This window comes from Ruditapes philippinarum, unplaced genomic scaffold (genome assembly GCF_026571515.1).
Source record: "Ruditapes philippinarum isolate M1 unplaced genomic scaffold, ASM2657151v2 ctg20014_1_1_1_1, whole genome shotgun sequence".
In the NCBI taxonomy this organism is placed as follows: domain Eukaryota; kingdom Metazoa; phylum Mollusca; class Bivalvia; order Venerida; family Veneridae; genus Ruditapes; species Ruditapes philippinarum.
Genome location: NW_026862415.1, coordinates 1 through 15,008, shown reverse-complemented (window position 1 = coordinate 15,008; position 15,008 = coordinate 1). Strand labels below are relative to the sequence as shown.

The 15,008-nt window shown below is 33.4% G+C and overlaps 1 protein-coding gene across 1 annotated transcript; it reads right to left on the bottom strand.

Moving 5' to 3' along the window:
• Nucleotides 1-1,249: 1,249 nt before the first annotated feature.
• Nucleotides 1,250-3,033, bottom strand: LOC132719013 (ATP-binding cassette sub-family F member 1-like; the record flags this gene model as incomplete). The annotated part of the gene is given in 3 exon segments (XM_060702747.1): nt 1,250-1,288; nt 2,418-2,498; nt 2,678-3,033. Coding segments are annotated over 3 exon segments (258 nt in total), but the record flags the coding sequence as incomplete, so codon positions are not given.
• Nucleotides 3,034-15,008: the final 11,975 nt, after the last annotated feature.

Below are 15,008 nucleotides of genomic sequence, written 5' to 3'. Positions count from 1 at the left end.
ATAATAATATTTCTATTTAATATAATTTAATTGACCATTTTGGTTGTTATGTACACCTATTTATTTCTGTTTCTTTTTTTGCAGTTTCAAGGAAAAAAAAACAAGTTGAACCTCAAAACAAGTTTGACACAGTGTCTTCGTAGATGAAAATAATCAGGATCCAGTTGGTGGACGTTTAGTATACCAGAATTATTCACATGGAGGAGTATATCTCCAAATTTAATACTTTTAAGTTAGTTTTGAAAGAAATAAAGATAAAAAATTACTTACTTTCTTTAAATGTGAATATTTATTTATTGTTTTGTGTGTTACACTTAATTTTGACACAAAGGAATATTTTCCCTCACTTATCCGATTTGTTACCGATGAAATCAACTGCAAAAGAAAGCTTTATTTTCCATGATTTCCATTTTCTATGAGTTATTTAAAAGAAAACCTTTTTAAGCATGTTGTAAACATGAATACTTTAATTGACATATATTGTAATAGTTAATGTATACTGTAGACCTTCAAATGAAAATGATTTGTTGACTCAGTGTTGTTTGTTATAATTTTGGATTACAAAATGTGTATTATTGTATTGACTGAAAGATGTCTGATAAATGTTGAACTTCAATTTTGAAAAGCCATGTAGCTCTTATTTTTTTAATTTTAATAGTTTATATACAATTCATAAATATCAAACTTTATTTTATTATCACTATATATGATTAAAAGTGAGTCATTTTTGTGATGTTATACAAATGTGTTGAAAATATATATTTACTGTTTATTAAGTTTTACATGAATAGATAAATCATAAACTGTGTTATACATTTTGTTTAATTGTTTTTATGATCACTTTCTTAAAATAATAAAATCACTTTTCTAGTATAGAAAGTTTTGTATTTTCTCTTTATTTGGGAATTATTTAATGAAAACGGGTCAGATTTATGTTGGGAATGGGTTGGAATTACGTTGGAAACTAGTTGGTATTACGTAAGTAACTGGTTGGAATCATGTTGGAAACTGGTTGGATTCACGTTGGGAAAAGGTTGGAAAGTAGTTGTATATATGTTGAATAGAGGTTGGATTTATGTCATTTTATGACGTTGGATTGACGTCGGACTCTGACGTCTAAAAAACTTTCATATACAACTAAATTCCAACGTCTATCCAACGTCGGACTCTAACGTCTGAGCAACGTTGAAACAACGTCATGTGTTTGCTGGGCGGCTATAAAAGAAGCAATAAAAATTCCCTGCATTACCTCCGCTTTCTTCGTCCCCTTTGCTGCAGGTTTCTCGGGCTGAAAATTTCAAAAAAAAAATTATCAAATATCCAAACATGTATGGTTCACAACCAATGGTCTCAATAAATGAATGCTTCATATTAAGTATCAGAATTTGTATTCCATGTAAAGGTTGTAGTTCATATTCTATGTAAATATGATAGTTTATCTCCCATGTAAATATGATACTTTATATATCATGTTAATATTATCTAGCAAGGGCAGCGGTGGTGGCCTAGTGGTTAAGGTGTCTGCCTCTCAACACACGAGATCATGGGCTCCAGCCCTACTCGGGTTACGACCATGTATATGACACCAGTACTGGTTGGTTCCAGAAAGAGGATTCAAAAGTGATGAATATAAGTTGCAAGAACTTGTTTCACAATCGAGCTTAAATAAATATGCTTAGACCAATATTATCTAGTTTTGAGTAATCTAGTTTGTTTTCCATGTAAATAAAGGTTAAATACCATGTAAATATTAAAATTTGTATTATATGTAACGATTATAAGGTTGTATTCTATAATATGTAAGTATTATAAGGTTGTTACAGTCTATGTAAATATTATAAGGTTGTAGACTATGTAAATATTACAATTAGTATTCCATGTAAACATCATACAATTATTGACAAGTGAGCTATTGAATATGATGTGATATTCATCACCTAATGACACACTGACCAAGGTGATAGCCGAGGGTAAATATGCTTTCCTGCTGATGAATATCACTTTCATTTTATAAGTAAAATTTTGTTCTGTTGACTTTTTATACCAATGTGATTGCAGCTATTTATAGATCATATAATAATATTATTTGTATTACATGCAACTATGATTTAAATAATTGTAATGTAATTTACAGATGTTTGAAAATTTTATCCCTTAACCTGCTGGGTTAAAAAGCAGAGCAGGCAAAATCTGCTTTAGACTTATTTGTCCCTTTGTATCTGTATTGAATGCTGTAAATTCTTGAAAATTTCCACTTATTTGTACAGGCTGTCGGACAACCAGGATGATAAGGATTTGGCCACCCCTGCCACTAGTATAAAACCAGCCCAGGTACCCGATTGGTTGATAATTGTGAAAATCAACGCGGACAAGTCCATTTAAAAAGTGCAGGGTATATGTATCATTCTCTAACAAACCTGAATTTCTTCAACAACAGGCTCATCATCCTCTGCTTCTAGAAACTCTGCCAACTCTTTAAGTTTACTTTTCTTCTCTTTCTACAATATAGATCTACAATTTATAGATTCATACAGTCTTTGTCAATAATAACTTATTCAATACCCACAATATATCACTCTGCAAAATACAAAATAAATATTGATAAACACAGGTGTCTATTCTAGGAGATTATCATTACTAAGTTTAAAATTAAAATACTAAATATAGTCTAGCAGACCTTTTTTGACTTTTTTCCCTCTTTGACTTCACCGTCATCACTTGTTGACAAGTTTTTCATCTTCTCTTCCAGTTTCGTCTCTGTTTCCTCATCATTCCAGTCATCATCCTTTTTCTTTCCACGATTTTTCTTCGGCATTTTGTATTTAAATTAGGATTAATCTGTTAAAAATATCAAAATTTTGTAAAAATTTCGCAACATGTGTCACATTCACGATAAAATCCGACGATGCCCGTAATCGCGCACTAAAATCTTTATTCGCGAAATGGTGTTCATTTTAAACGAAAAGAACAGTAATAAATAATTTTTGTTGTTTTATTTGCAGAGGATACGCAGTCTTAGATGAACACTTGTTATTCAGAGAAAATGTAAATAAAAAAAACGTACGTCAGTTTTGGGATGAATACAATTAAAATGTTAAAGTCAAAATAACCTTTTCAGCGCCTATTTCACAATACACGATATTTTTAAACTAATACATGTGCAAATTTTCACCTACATGTAGAGCTAGCTTAATATCTCCTACCTTTATCCCGTGTTAAACCCTGGAACACATTGTCTTCTACCAAAGAACCAGACGCTTTACCAGCAGAAATATGAATCGCACTATGGTTTACGATAAAAGAGGGACTGTCAAACCAAACTCTGATCGTAATCAGGCTAATGTGAGTAGATGACATGTCCATGAAAAACGTCTTGTTGACCTCATTCTTCGATCTTGACTTTTCAAAAGCTTTTGACATGGTCAGCTATGGAAAAGTTATCTATATGCTGAAGTTATCTCAAATGGATTGAATTTAAGTCTGAGACAATATATATATACGAAGTAAGTCACAAACAGTAACTTACGTACTTCTAAGATCTAAGTCCTCTTTTTATCCCAGTATCCTAAGGTATTCCCAATGGCTCAGTCTCAGCAGGGTCTTTCAAACTATTTGAAAGACCCTTGTCTCAGGGCCTCTATTGTTTCTAATCTATATAAATGTTCTTCCTGGCTTTTTATTTATTCCAAGTTAGACTCTTTGCAGACGACAGAGCTGTACATGTATATCTTTTTCTTACTGTTTCTACCTACAACAAGACTTGCACAATCTTAAAACACTGTAATCAAAATATGGGACATGGAATTCAATCCATCACAATGTCAAGTCATTCAGTTACCAAAACGAAAGACAATATATACCGTGCGCCATACCAACCTTGAACCATTACCAATGAGCACTATCAAGTTACCTTTGTGTCACAATATCAGATAATCTAACTTTTAACACTCACATTTAACTGTATGGCAGCAATATATTGAAGCTCTCATTGACCAGATTGAGTCAGTACAACGCCATGCTTCCCGCTGGTGAAAAAGGACTACAACCGTTCATTTAATGTCTGAGTCATACTTAATTCTCTAAAGTTGAGGAGCCTGGAGCAAAGACGGATCGATGTGCAAAATAAATTAAAGTTGCAATTTCCCTTCCACACTACCTTAAATCAGACTAACACAATGGAATTCGAAATTTCCACTTCCTTGTTTTTTTTTAAAAATTCAAACAACTTCCGATAACTACAAAAATAATACTTAATTATTATTATAAAGGACCATTTTTCACTGGAATGCCTTGCACCAAATATGTATTTACTTTGTCTGTGCCTATTTTCAATAAGTAACTGTATGTAAACCGGAATGAGCATGTCTTACCATAAACACACGTGCCTTGCTTTAATCTTTAAACAAGGTTAGCTTTTAAATTTAAGCTAATAGCGGCTCGTTTTGTCATTTAGAAGAATATCATGGGATGTGTTAAAATATCTAATTGTCAGCCGTCTCTCGGTTTTACAACAACCTTGATAATGATAAAATTAACAAGAGGAATATTACATTCATATAAAGGGGCAATTGGCCTAAAAGCGGTCACTTAGATATGTCAAGATGTATCCCCATAGAACGAATGAAGTCCCTATTGATACACAGTTTCACTTTATGACCCGTTGAATTTTTGATTTATCAAGTCCCACAGACCTTAAACTTTTGGCCTGAAAATGTGTGTGGTAGGTAGAACTCATCAAGGTGTCTCCGAATATGAAGTTTAATTCTTATAGGTTATATATAAGTGCAGGAATGAGTGACAAGTCTTATACAAGTCTATATAAATCAAGTACCCCCTTTGGTAGGCCAAAAGTATTGGGTCCCTGTAAAGTAAATCATGTAAAACATCCATATGCATGATTTGTTTGCATAGAATGCATATGTGAAGCGGCATTACCCTCTAAAATAGTGTTATTAGTGCTCTTTTCACTTGCAGACTACTGTAAACAACTTGATTTTCAACTATTGCATGAAAGCGCTGTAGAATGTTTGACACGATATCGTCTTTGAAGTCATTTTGCAAAGAAAATTGGCTGGCTACCCTATATAAGAAGCTCATGTTTATGTGTTCAAAGAAAAATCAAAGTGCTGCAGCACTGAATGCGACGGACATGCAACCGGAGAGACATTAATTAAGGCTTCTTTTAGAAAAAAAAAAAAAAACAAAAAAAAAAACACACACACAAAATATATAACAGAGAAAATTTGTTCCATACAAGTTCGAGATTTGTAGAGCAATATATTTTGTGTCCCAAATTGATATAATTCAGATTTTCTACTTTCAAGCACTTAAATACAGAATGAAATTTATGCCTAAAAACTCTGGTCAAACTTGTAAATCAGTGTCCTTATCGATTTATTCTAAGAAATGATATGTAAATAGAAAAAAAACTATCAACGAAATATTTCTAGAATAAATCCAGGCAAATAAACTTCAAACATAATACAATTTATACATTTGAGAATGCTATTTAGAATTGCTTCGTGTTATATCATAGTGGGCATACAGACAATAAAATATAAGTCATTTGTATTTTTATTTCTCTTGGATATGTCTCATTAAAAAAAAAATGGTTAAAATCATCAGCAATTAATAGTGTATTTCTTAGATTTTTTTTATTTACAAGGTAAAGATGTAGAGGCCAGAGCACATCGTTTTTATTTTAATTTAAATGTCACTTAAGCACTACAGTGTTTAGTTGTCCTTTTCAACTTCACACTAAATTCCATTTTCAACTTGTTTGCTTCTTACAATTGTATAGCATTTCTAAAAGTATTGCATTACAATCCGCTGGTTTATTTAATTACATGTTTAATGTGTACTTCCTAATCGCCTGTCCAAAAATCAGAACAGGTGAAGCAGAATCTATTTTTAGAATAGCGAAGGTTAACTCATATCATGACCTAGTAAAATATGTAAACAAACCACAAGAATCGGAAGTAGAACTGATATTATAACTTCCTTACCATGAAAGACTACATGGCGGTAAAGCTAGTGTCTTACATGCATTTTCAAAAATAGATATTTATACTAGCCATTGTACTGTATCTAATATATTAAAGGGAAAGACAAGGTTAAAATAAAAACTTGATTTCAGAAAAAGAATACTATAAATAATAAGTCTGCAAATTTTCTGCCGCCAAATAATAATATTAAACGAATGATAACAAAATTTAAATCGCTAAATCACCGATTTCTACAAATCGGTAAGCGCGGCCATGTTTGTGTATTGGCCGTATAAAAACAGGTGCGCGTGATGTCATTTCCCCACATCTTTTAGATTCATGATAAATCTAGTTGAATCGTAAGGAAATATTAATATAATAAAGTATTGATCAGACAATTTAATTTTTACAGGAGGTGTAGAGGAGATTTTTTATGGTTCAAAATACGTAACAATATCAAAAAAAAATAATAATAATAAATAAAGAAACGTACGGCTAGCCAAAAGTTCTAGCCGTACGTGAGTCACGAACGACTAGCCAGGACGCACTGTATTGTCTAGCCGTACGGCAATTTTCAAAATTATATGGAAGTCGCACGTTATAAAATTGTTGATTTTCATGCTTATCATTTGTTGTTTAATTTGTATGAATAATTAAATCATTTTTGTTAATTTAGAGCACATGGATCGAATAAAAAATGATCGGAGTGGAATAAATAAATAAAAAGAACATTGAATGGGAAAAAAACGGTGAAATGCAAAAATAATTATATAATTTTCAAAACAGTAGATAAATATCGAACATAAAAGCACAGTCAATCAATTAATTAGCCTTAATTAAAACCTATCCAGGGACTGACAATAGAATTTTAGAATGCCTTTCACGGAACATGCAAACTTTCCTTGATACAGTACCGTCGGTAATTGTCGCAATTATCAAGAGCCTAACAACAATCATTTTCAGTGTTTGTTGTTGTTTTTTTTTTTTTCATATAAAAGGTGTCGAAAATTAAACTTAATGAAACAAAAAAGGATTATTATCAAAAAATTGTAAACTATTTCAATTGGTGTAAATGCAAGCAAAGGCTATTTTTTCTCGACATCTTGCGATGACAAAGATCGATATATATAGCGATCAAGGCGATTAATCTCTAAAAAGTTAACATCCAAAGACAATTAATGCTGTTTCTTGGATAAAATCCTCGCTTAAAGTCATAAAATAACATATGCATTTTCGACTTCCATAAAATTTTGAAAAGTGCCGTACGGCTAGCCAATACAGCGTGTCCTTGCTAGTCGTACGTGACTCACGTACGGCTAAAACTTTTGGCTAGCCGTACGGGCCCGCACGCTAGCCACTTCCATTATAAAAACCCTAATAAAACGTGTTCTTAATAGTACATATAATTAATTTTTTGCAGTTTGATTCTGACTTTCAAATTTAAAGGTGTGAACATATGTTATAATTGATGTACACATTTCAAAAATATAAGCAACTGTTTTGAAAAGTAAATTGTTAACATGTCTGTCAACGTATGATGCTGCGCCTCGTAATCGTAGCCTAATATTAACTGCAGGCAAATCATTTTTATTGGCTGCTCAAAAATCTAATTTGCATAATTTATTCACACAATTGCTGGTTCTTACTACTTATGTCTAATACTGCGCATTGTCCATTTTAATTGTTCCTAATTTGCACCAAATGCTCCTGTCACACTGTGTACTGACGATTTTTATTGCTCCTTGTATGCCTCTGTGCCGACAGACCTTTTGATCATGCACAATGTTGCCCTAATTGGTTAATCACCCTTGTCAAATATTCTAATGACGAAATAGACATCTATTTTTTTACGCTTCATCAGTGAACTGAATGACCTTAGGGGGAATTCGGTTCCACACCTGTCAAATTGTACTGTAGTAAATTACAGCACGTCATAAAATAGCAACACATTTTCTTTCAGTTCCCAATAATCATTTTAAATATTAAGTAGATTTATGATTTTTTGTTTTATTGGATTAAATTTACGGTAGAAGAAATGCGTATCTGTCGGGGAAAGGAATTTGGTAAGTAGATAACGTGGAAAAAAGCTTTGGGGAACTGGATACACCCGAGAATATGCGTAATTATAGGGGAATGGGCAACCTGTTGCTGTTGGTACCAGTTTTGACTGGGTGCCTAAATAACTTTACGGACAGTTTTGTTTTCATACGATAAAAGTCTGGCTGCCGATTTTCCTGCGCCTTTCTCATTTTAACGTCAATGGCGGAAAATCGCGTCCTCAGCATATTGGATTTAGTTGATATTTTACCTGAAAAAAAGATATATGACCGGCGATGTACCCTATTTGAACAGCTTGTCTAGCGAAAATTAAGTACAAAATAAAAGGATATATCGTCAATTTGAAGAAGTTTCTCATAGTACCCAAAGTAAATTTATGGTTTATCTTTGAAAATTAAGCAGTCATTGCTTAAATCATGTGGTGGGATCATCAGCAAGCAAATATCGGGCAAATGATAATTAATTTCGCGGCGTCTTCAATTAATTAATTAAAGCAATTCAGTTCCATATGATGTTTTCATAAATAATATATAATGTACGCAATTAAATTAATAAGTTCTTCATCAAGATATATTTCAGTTGTACCAGCGTGTACAACTATACCGGAAGTGGGTATAACACGTCACAATCTCGGTTTCGTCTGTCTCACGAGAATGACAGAACGCCAAAATGGCGGCGCCCATGAACTTATTTCTCAAGTAAAAAATAGTGTCTTTAAACACGAATTTCTCTCTTATAGGGTTGATGTCAATAGGGAAACTGTCATGGTTCCTCTTTTTAAATGATGAATATTTATATTAGACAGACATCAATCCATCCATTCTTATTCCTTTAATAACTGCTGAATATTCAGCTAAACCCGCGGTATGAGTCACGAAAATAGTTCTTCTTTTATTAATGCGCGAGTTATCCTAGAGTCACGAAAAACTTTTGATTTGTTAATAATAATGTTTTGTATAATGTAGAAATATTTATTTCCTACTAATAATGTCTTGGAACTCAGAGGTTACACCTTTATTGTAGTATAATTTGCTGTCCTACTTTTTCGACAGCGGTAAATCGTTTCAGCAGTAATTTGCATATTGCGCAATAATACTACGGGACTACAACGTTTTTATCAATAATATACGTTCATATTTTAACTTGGATAACTTAATTTGAAATTGAAAAGGCTAAATATGGAAGACATTAAGATATCCAGACAAAGTATGGGAGTTTTGAAGGATCAAATTCATGTACTATTTCTTGGACTGTTAATTGGTTTAGGACACATTGCGCGAGTGTAGCCAACGAAATCCCATGTGTAGATGACTTAGCTCTGAACGCGCCTGAGGGCGCGTCCGTCGCAAAAACTCCTATTTCTCATAATGTATGAATACGAGAGTCTGACCTTACGAAGAAAAACCTCCACATTAGAGAGTGAATTCACTCAGAACCGGAAAGGATAAAATGATCCGAAACTTTAAATAAAGTTTCCTTTAAAAAGGAAAGGTTTGCCCAGTTGTGCCATCATCCTATCCGTTTCACTTTTAAAGAGGTAGGTAGTGTAACCCAAAGACTGGACGAGCACCTGTGCCCATTTGTGCCACCAGTGTTATGCATGCAAATTTGGACAAAAGAAGGACCAGAAGTCCACTGATTATAACTGAACCGAAACATGCTGACGATAACAGTAACAACTTTTTTTTGTAAAAACGAATATCTTTTTGTCAATAAAAAAACGCTTTGAAATCTATTCTCTATTGTATAAAAAAGAAAATAATCAATCGTAACTAACATTGGCTCTCCCACATGGAGGAAATAAAAGTACCCGGTATCTATCTATCATACTGAAGGGAAACAAGTGTGCACATTTCATTTCCATTTTTTTTCGCAGAAAGAGTCATTATAACTTATTCTTCCTTCTACTTACCGAAGTAACTAAAATATCTTAGATTTCCGTTATATTACTTCGTCTGATTCCGCAGTATGACGAAATCGCCCGTATTGTCACGATTGCAGCGGAAACTTAGACTGGTTTCCCGTTCCATCATGCACAAACAAATGTAAGCAGGAAACCACCTAACCGGAACAACTTTTCCAAAACAATGGCTTGCGGTTGCGGTTGTGGCCGCAAGCCAAAAATGCGCACAATCAGATGAACACTAATAATAATTAACCAAACGAAAACTTAATTTAGAGAAGACAGGTTAAATAAAGAAAATTAAACTTCAGTGTAAATATGATTTATTAAAAAGAAATCATGAGGACTAACATGTTTTGTTACTTAAACATCATATCTTTGCGCATAAAGCAATTCTTGCTTTTTTAAAAAAAAAAAAAGAAATGGCGTTAAAATTAAAGGTTTTTAGCTACTATGTAAGATTAAATTTGATTGTCCAAAATAATTTGTCCAGCTCAAACAGGTAAATCATATAAAAAGCTAAAAGCCAAGCCTCGGTTAAATTTTGGAGTTTTAGATTGTTTTCTTTTGCTTCCTCAGTAAAATCTAGAACGTAATACCGGCTCGCCCTGGCAAGCCGGCATAAATTCTTATAATCTATCTTTTAAACCCCTGATTGTATCCTTCTCTTTAGTGACGAGCAAAGTATATAGGTCCCACGACAGGGGTTTGAATAAATTGGAAGTCCTATATTAATGCACCTTTACTGTCACATTTCTAAAAACTTTTAGATTATCAGATTTAAAAATATTTTATTTTGGTGAATGTATTTCCAATGATGATAAAGTAGGCCTAATCTTATTCACAGATGTTAGTTAGTCTGAAAAAGTATTATAGACATGGTTGGGAAGAAACATAACCAAAAAAAAAAACTACACCAAGAAAACCCCACACAAAACCAATACTGCAACCCTATTCAAAGAGACTACTGTCCACTTCAATAATTAAACTAGGTCGGACAGAGCGGAAATATGGCTAAAGGCTTGTTCCAATAAAAACAATGATTCTAGGAAATAATATGTACAAGCTTATGGAGTCAGAGGAAATCTGCAGTATTTGTTTGATTTACACGTCGAACAATTTCTCTTATTATTTAATATTTAAAGAGCTTTGAAATGCCTTGAAATTTGTTAAGAAATAAATTTTTGTACAAAAAGTTATATAATGTAAAAATAGAGAAAAACAGAATTCTTAAAGAATGCCCAATACGGCAAAATAGAAAATATTGCAGGCTCTGTTTGATTGAGTTTGTTGGTGGACTGTAGTGGTAATTGCAGGATTGTAGTGGTAATTGCAAGCCACGGCCCGTAGCACCGGCTTAAGCAGAATTCAACAAACAAAAACTGATAAAATATTGAATTTTGAAACATCCGCAGATGAATTCATATGGCTGTTATCACGGAACCTCAAAATTAATGTGACCCGTTACTGCCACCCCATTAAAAGCGGCGTATTGTCTCCAAGTAAAAAAATGTGCATTATTTCAGGCACGGACTGGCACCTGAGCAGAACCACCGACGTTCCATAAGCTAACTGGATAGCTTCCTCACATGAAAGAATCCAAAGTCCCTGACCGGATTCAAACCCACAGCGGTGAGGGGCAAATGGTTTGAAGTCAACGACCTTGACCACTCGGACGACCCAATATAAAATTGAGATACAAAATGTTACTTTTATATGTTCACAAGTTAATGCACAATATCTTAATTCAAAGAAATATATTTTTTAAAGAAGACGATTTGAATGCTTTTTCTTTTTTACTAGGGACCATATTTCATGGAATGGTATTATACCGCCGTATGAACACTTCTGCAGATGTTTCTAAATTCAAAGGATCATAAGGTGATGCTACATGCAAAATATTTAAGCTCTGGACATTGCAGTTTTAAACTTTTGTAAATATCATATTAACTTATGCATCAGGCTGGAATAATATATTTTAACATTTTGAAGAGATTCACCTGTGAAGTTTGATAAAATGATACAAAATCTATCATGTTTCAAGGAGATGTTGTTTAGAGCGTATAAAGCTATATTCTATGAAAAAATTTAATAAAATTTATTAACACAGTAAAATTTGATTAGTTTCACAACCTTATGATCGTTTCACGAAAAAAATAAATGTTTATGGAATGTCTCTGTAATTTTACACACATGAATATTGCATGTAAACAGAATAAAATGTTCCCAAAAAATATTGTTCTGCTATATATAGTTGGCGGTTTATTAGCTTAGCAATGATTTAGTAAATACGCTATTCGATTTGCCCTTTTACTCTATATTTGTTTAATACAAGCATTTTGGAAGTATTCTTTTTAAAATTCAAACAATAATTTTTGCAGCAGAGAGAGCGCTATATAGCTTCAAACAGCAGAAATTGTGCATGGGTAACGACAAAATACGAAGGACGAGTTGACATATGAATGGCAGCATGCAAATACAAACTGTATGATTCCTGATTTTTGTCATATCATATTTTGCTCCACGGAGCGCGAGACGAAATCCCGAAAAGTCACCACTTGATCGTCTTTCGCTATACGTTGTAGACGAAAACATGAAAATACGACAATATGACCTTTTTGCGCGGCACCCCAGGCAAAAAACACGAAAAGTGACTAATGTCCCCGAATGGAAACTTTGAATAAAATCCGCAATATACATGTATGCCAAAATACGGTAATATACGCCCAGACCGCCTTTGGTAAATATTATTTCTAAAATTTCATCGAAATTCTATAAGAAGTGTAGGAGAATATTCTGAACAAATCTTTACAAAAAAAATCATCATCAAGGTCCCACAATCGTGCCAAAAAAAACAAAACAAAAACAATGCACAACTAGGCTTGGAAAATCAGTACGCCATGCCAACAATTCTATAAATGATCACTGAAATATCACAAGTGGTTTTTGAGATGAAGGATGGACTAAGTTAGGTTACTGAAAAATCAAGATACTATGCACAACTAGGCTTGGTGACAAACAATCCTATGAAGTTTCAAATCCCCACCCTTCCCCCTCCCCAGCGGGTTTGGAAATGAAGCACTTACAAGCTTATTTCACCCGAAAATTGACTATTAAGGTTCATAACTGTGCCCAAAAAATCAAGTAGGAAATAAGGATACTATGCACAACATGTCGACAAACAAATACTGTGAACTTTCACCGAAATTTTCACATTCCCAAACTATTGGAGAAGCTTATTTTACTAGAAAATAGATCATTAAAGGGCCACAACTGTGCAAAAACAATTCAAGCAGAATATCAACTAGGCTTGGTGACAAACAATCGTGTGAAGTTTCAATGAAATTTCCCCATCGGCTTTGGTAATTACTATATGCCGCCTTCGGGGGGGGGGGGGGGGCTGGGGGGCATAAAATTGTTTTATTACTGTTTCATTAAAAATCGTTTTTGATCAAGTTTACTTACCTTGTATTATACACGAATTAAAGATTAACGAACCGGTCATGTACGACACTCACGTACCTCCATGTACTAAACCACCGTAGGGAACGTGTTACAGTATCGCGTTTTTCGGTTACAGTATAGAATTTTCAAGATGGAGGATTATTTATGGGAAGGGATGTTGGTGATTTTTATTCAGGTCCATACTACTAGTAGTTTAGTTTCTAAAAGATGTTTTTTTGCTTTGCTTGTAAGGAACAGAATCCGGTATCTAGTCATATATTTCTTCAGACCCTGCACCGCAGATTTATCTCTTTATTGTCTCATAAATGTGCAGATTTGAAGGTTTAAAAATTTGAATCGAGAGACCAACGCATTTTTTTCCCATTCCGACATTATTTAATCATGCCTAGATAAAGTAAATCTACAAAACGTTAGTCATTTGTGTTTAGAAACGTTTATAAAAGTAAATGACCAGTTGAACCTATTTTCCTTTTGGTAAAATGCATTTGAAAAAATAAACAATGTTACAGTATAGAGCGAGGTTAATTTTGAAGGGTTACAGCATATAGACCTAGCGACTTTGATCCAATTTTGTCACAGTTTATACCCAGATTTCGGTTACAGTTTAGATACTTGCCAAATTTCAAACAAAGTTCGTGTATCCATTATTTTTATGAAATAATTCATACCTTTCTATTTAATACATTCTTGAAAGGTTATATTACTTTTTCTCTTCAGCAGAAAAGTTTGCTATTTTTCTTACTTTAAGTTTCAGATTGAGACTTTTTGCAGAATAAGTAATGTCCTAAGTAAGGACTGTTTTCACGACAACAACAGTAACTTTTATCGAATTGTATTGAGAGAAGAAAGATTATTGCTTGATTTCATTACACATTATAATAATGCATATTAGTAAAAAAAAATAGAGAAAAAAAATCCTTAACAGAAGTCCAACACGGAAAACATGAAAATGTTGCAGGATCAGTTTGATTAAACCCGTTCATGGACGGTAGTGGTAACTGCAAGCTACCGTCCACGCCTCCTAGCACCGGCTTCAGCAGAAGACCGTCAGCAGAATTCACATTAAACATGAACTGGTACACTTTAGATTTTTTAACATCTGTGGATGTGTTCATATGGCGGATATCATGTAACCTTCAATGTGACACGTTATTGCCATTCTATGAAAAGCGGAACATTACCCCCAGGTTAAAAATTTTGGTGTGCCCTAAACGAGAATACAATGAGTGAAACTAAATAAAATGAAATTTTGAGAGGGGATCGGAGGTTATGAAGCCTGCATTACCATAGATAAGCTGTCAAAAGACACAATTAACAAGCAGGCAATACCCTAAGAATGATTAAACAGTTTTTAAGTGAGCAATATTTCAACCTTAAATTTTATTTTAAGTTGGAATTTCCATCTACTATAATGTATTTTGTAAGTATTTAAAAGGGATTGTTACGTTTGGCTTTCTTCGATTTTAAGTTTCAATGACACTGAGGTCATGTGAAAACATTCCTGCTTTAGTGTAAAAAGAAAGACCCCAGATACTCTTTGTGAAACATTTCAGACACGAGCGGGCACCTGACTAGAACCACCGACCTTCCGTTAAAAT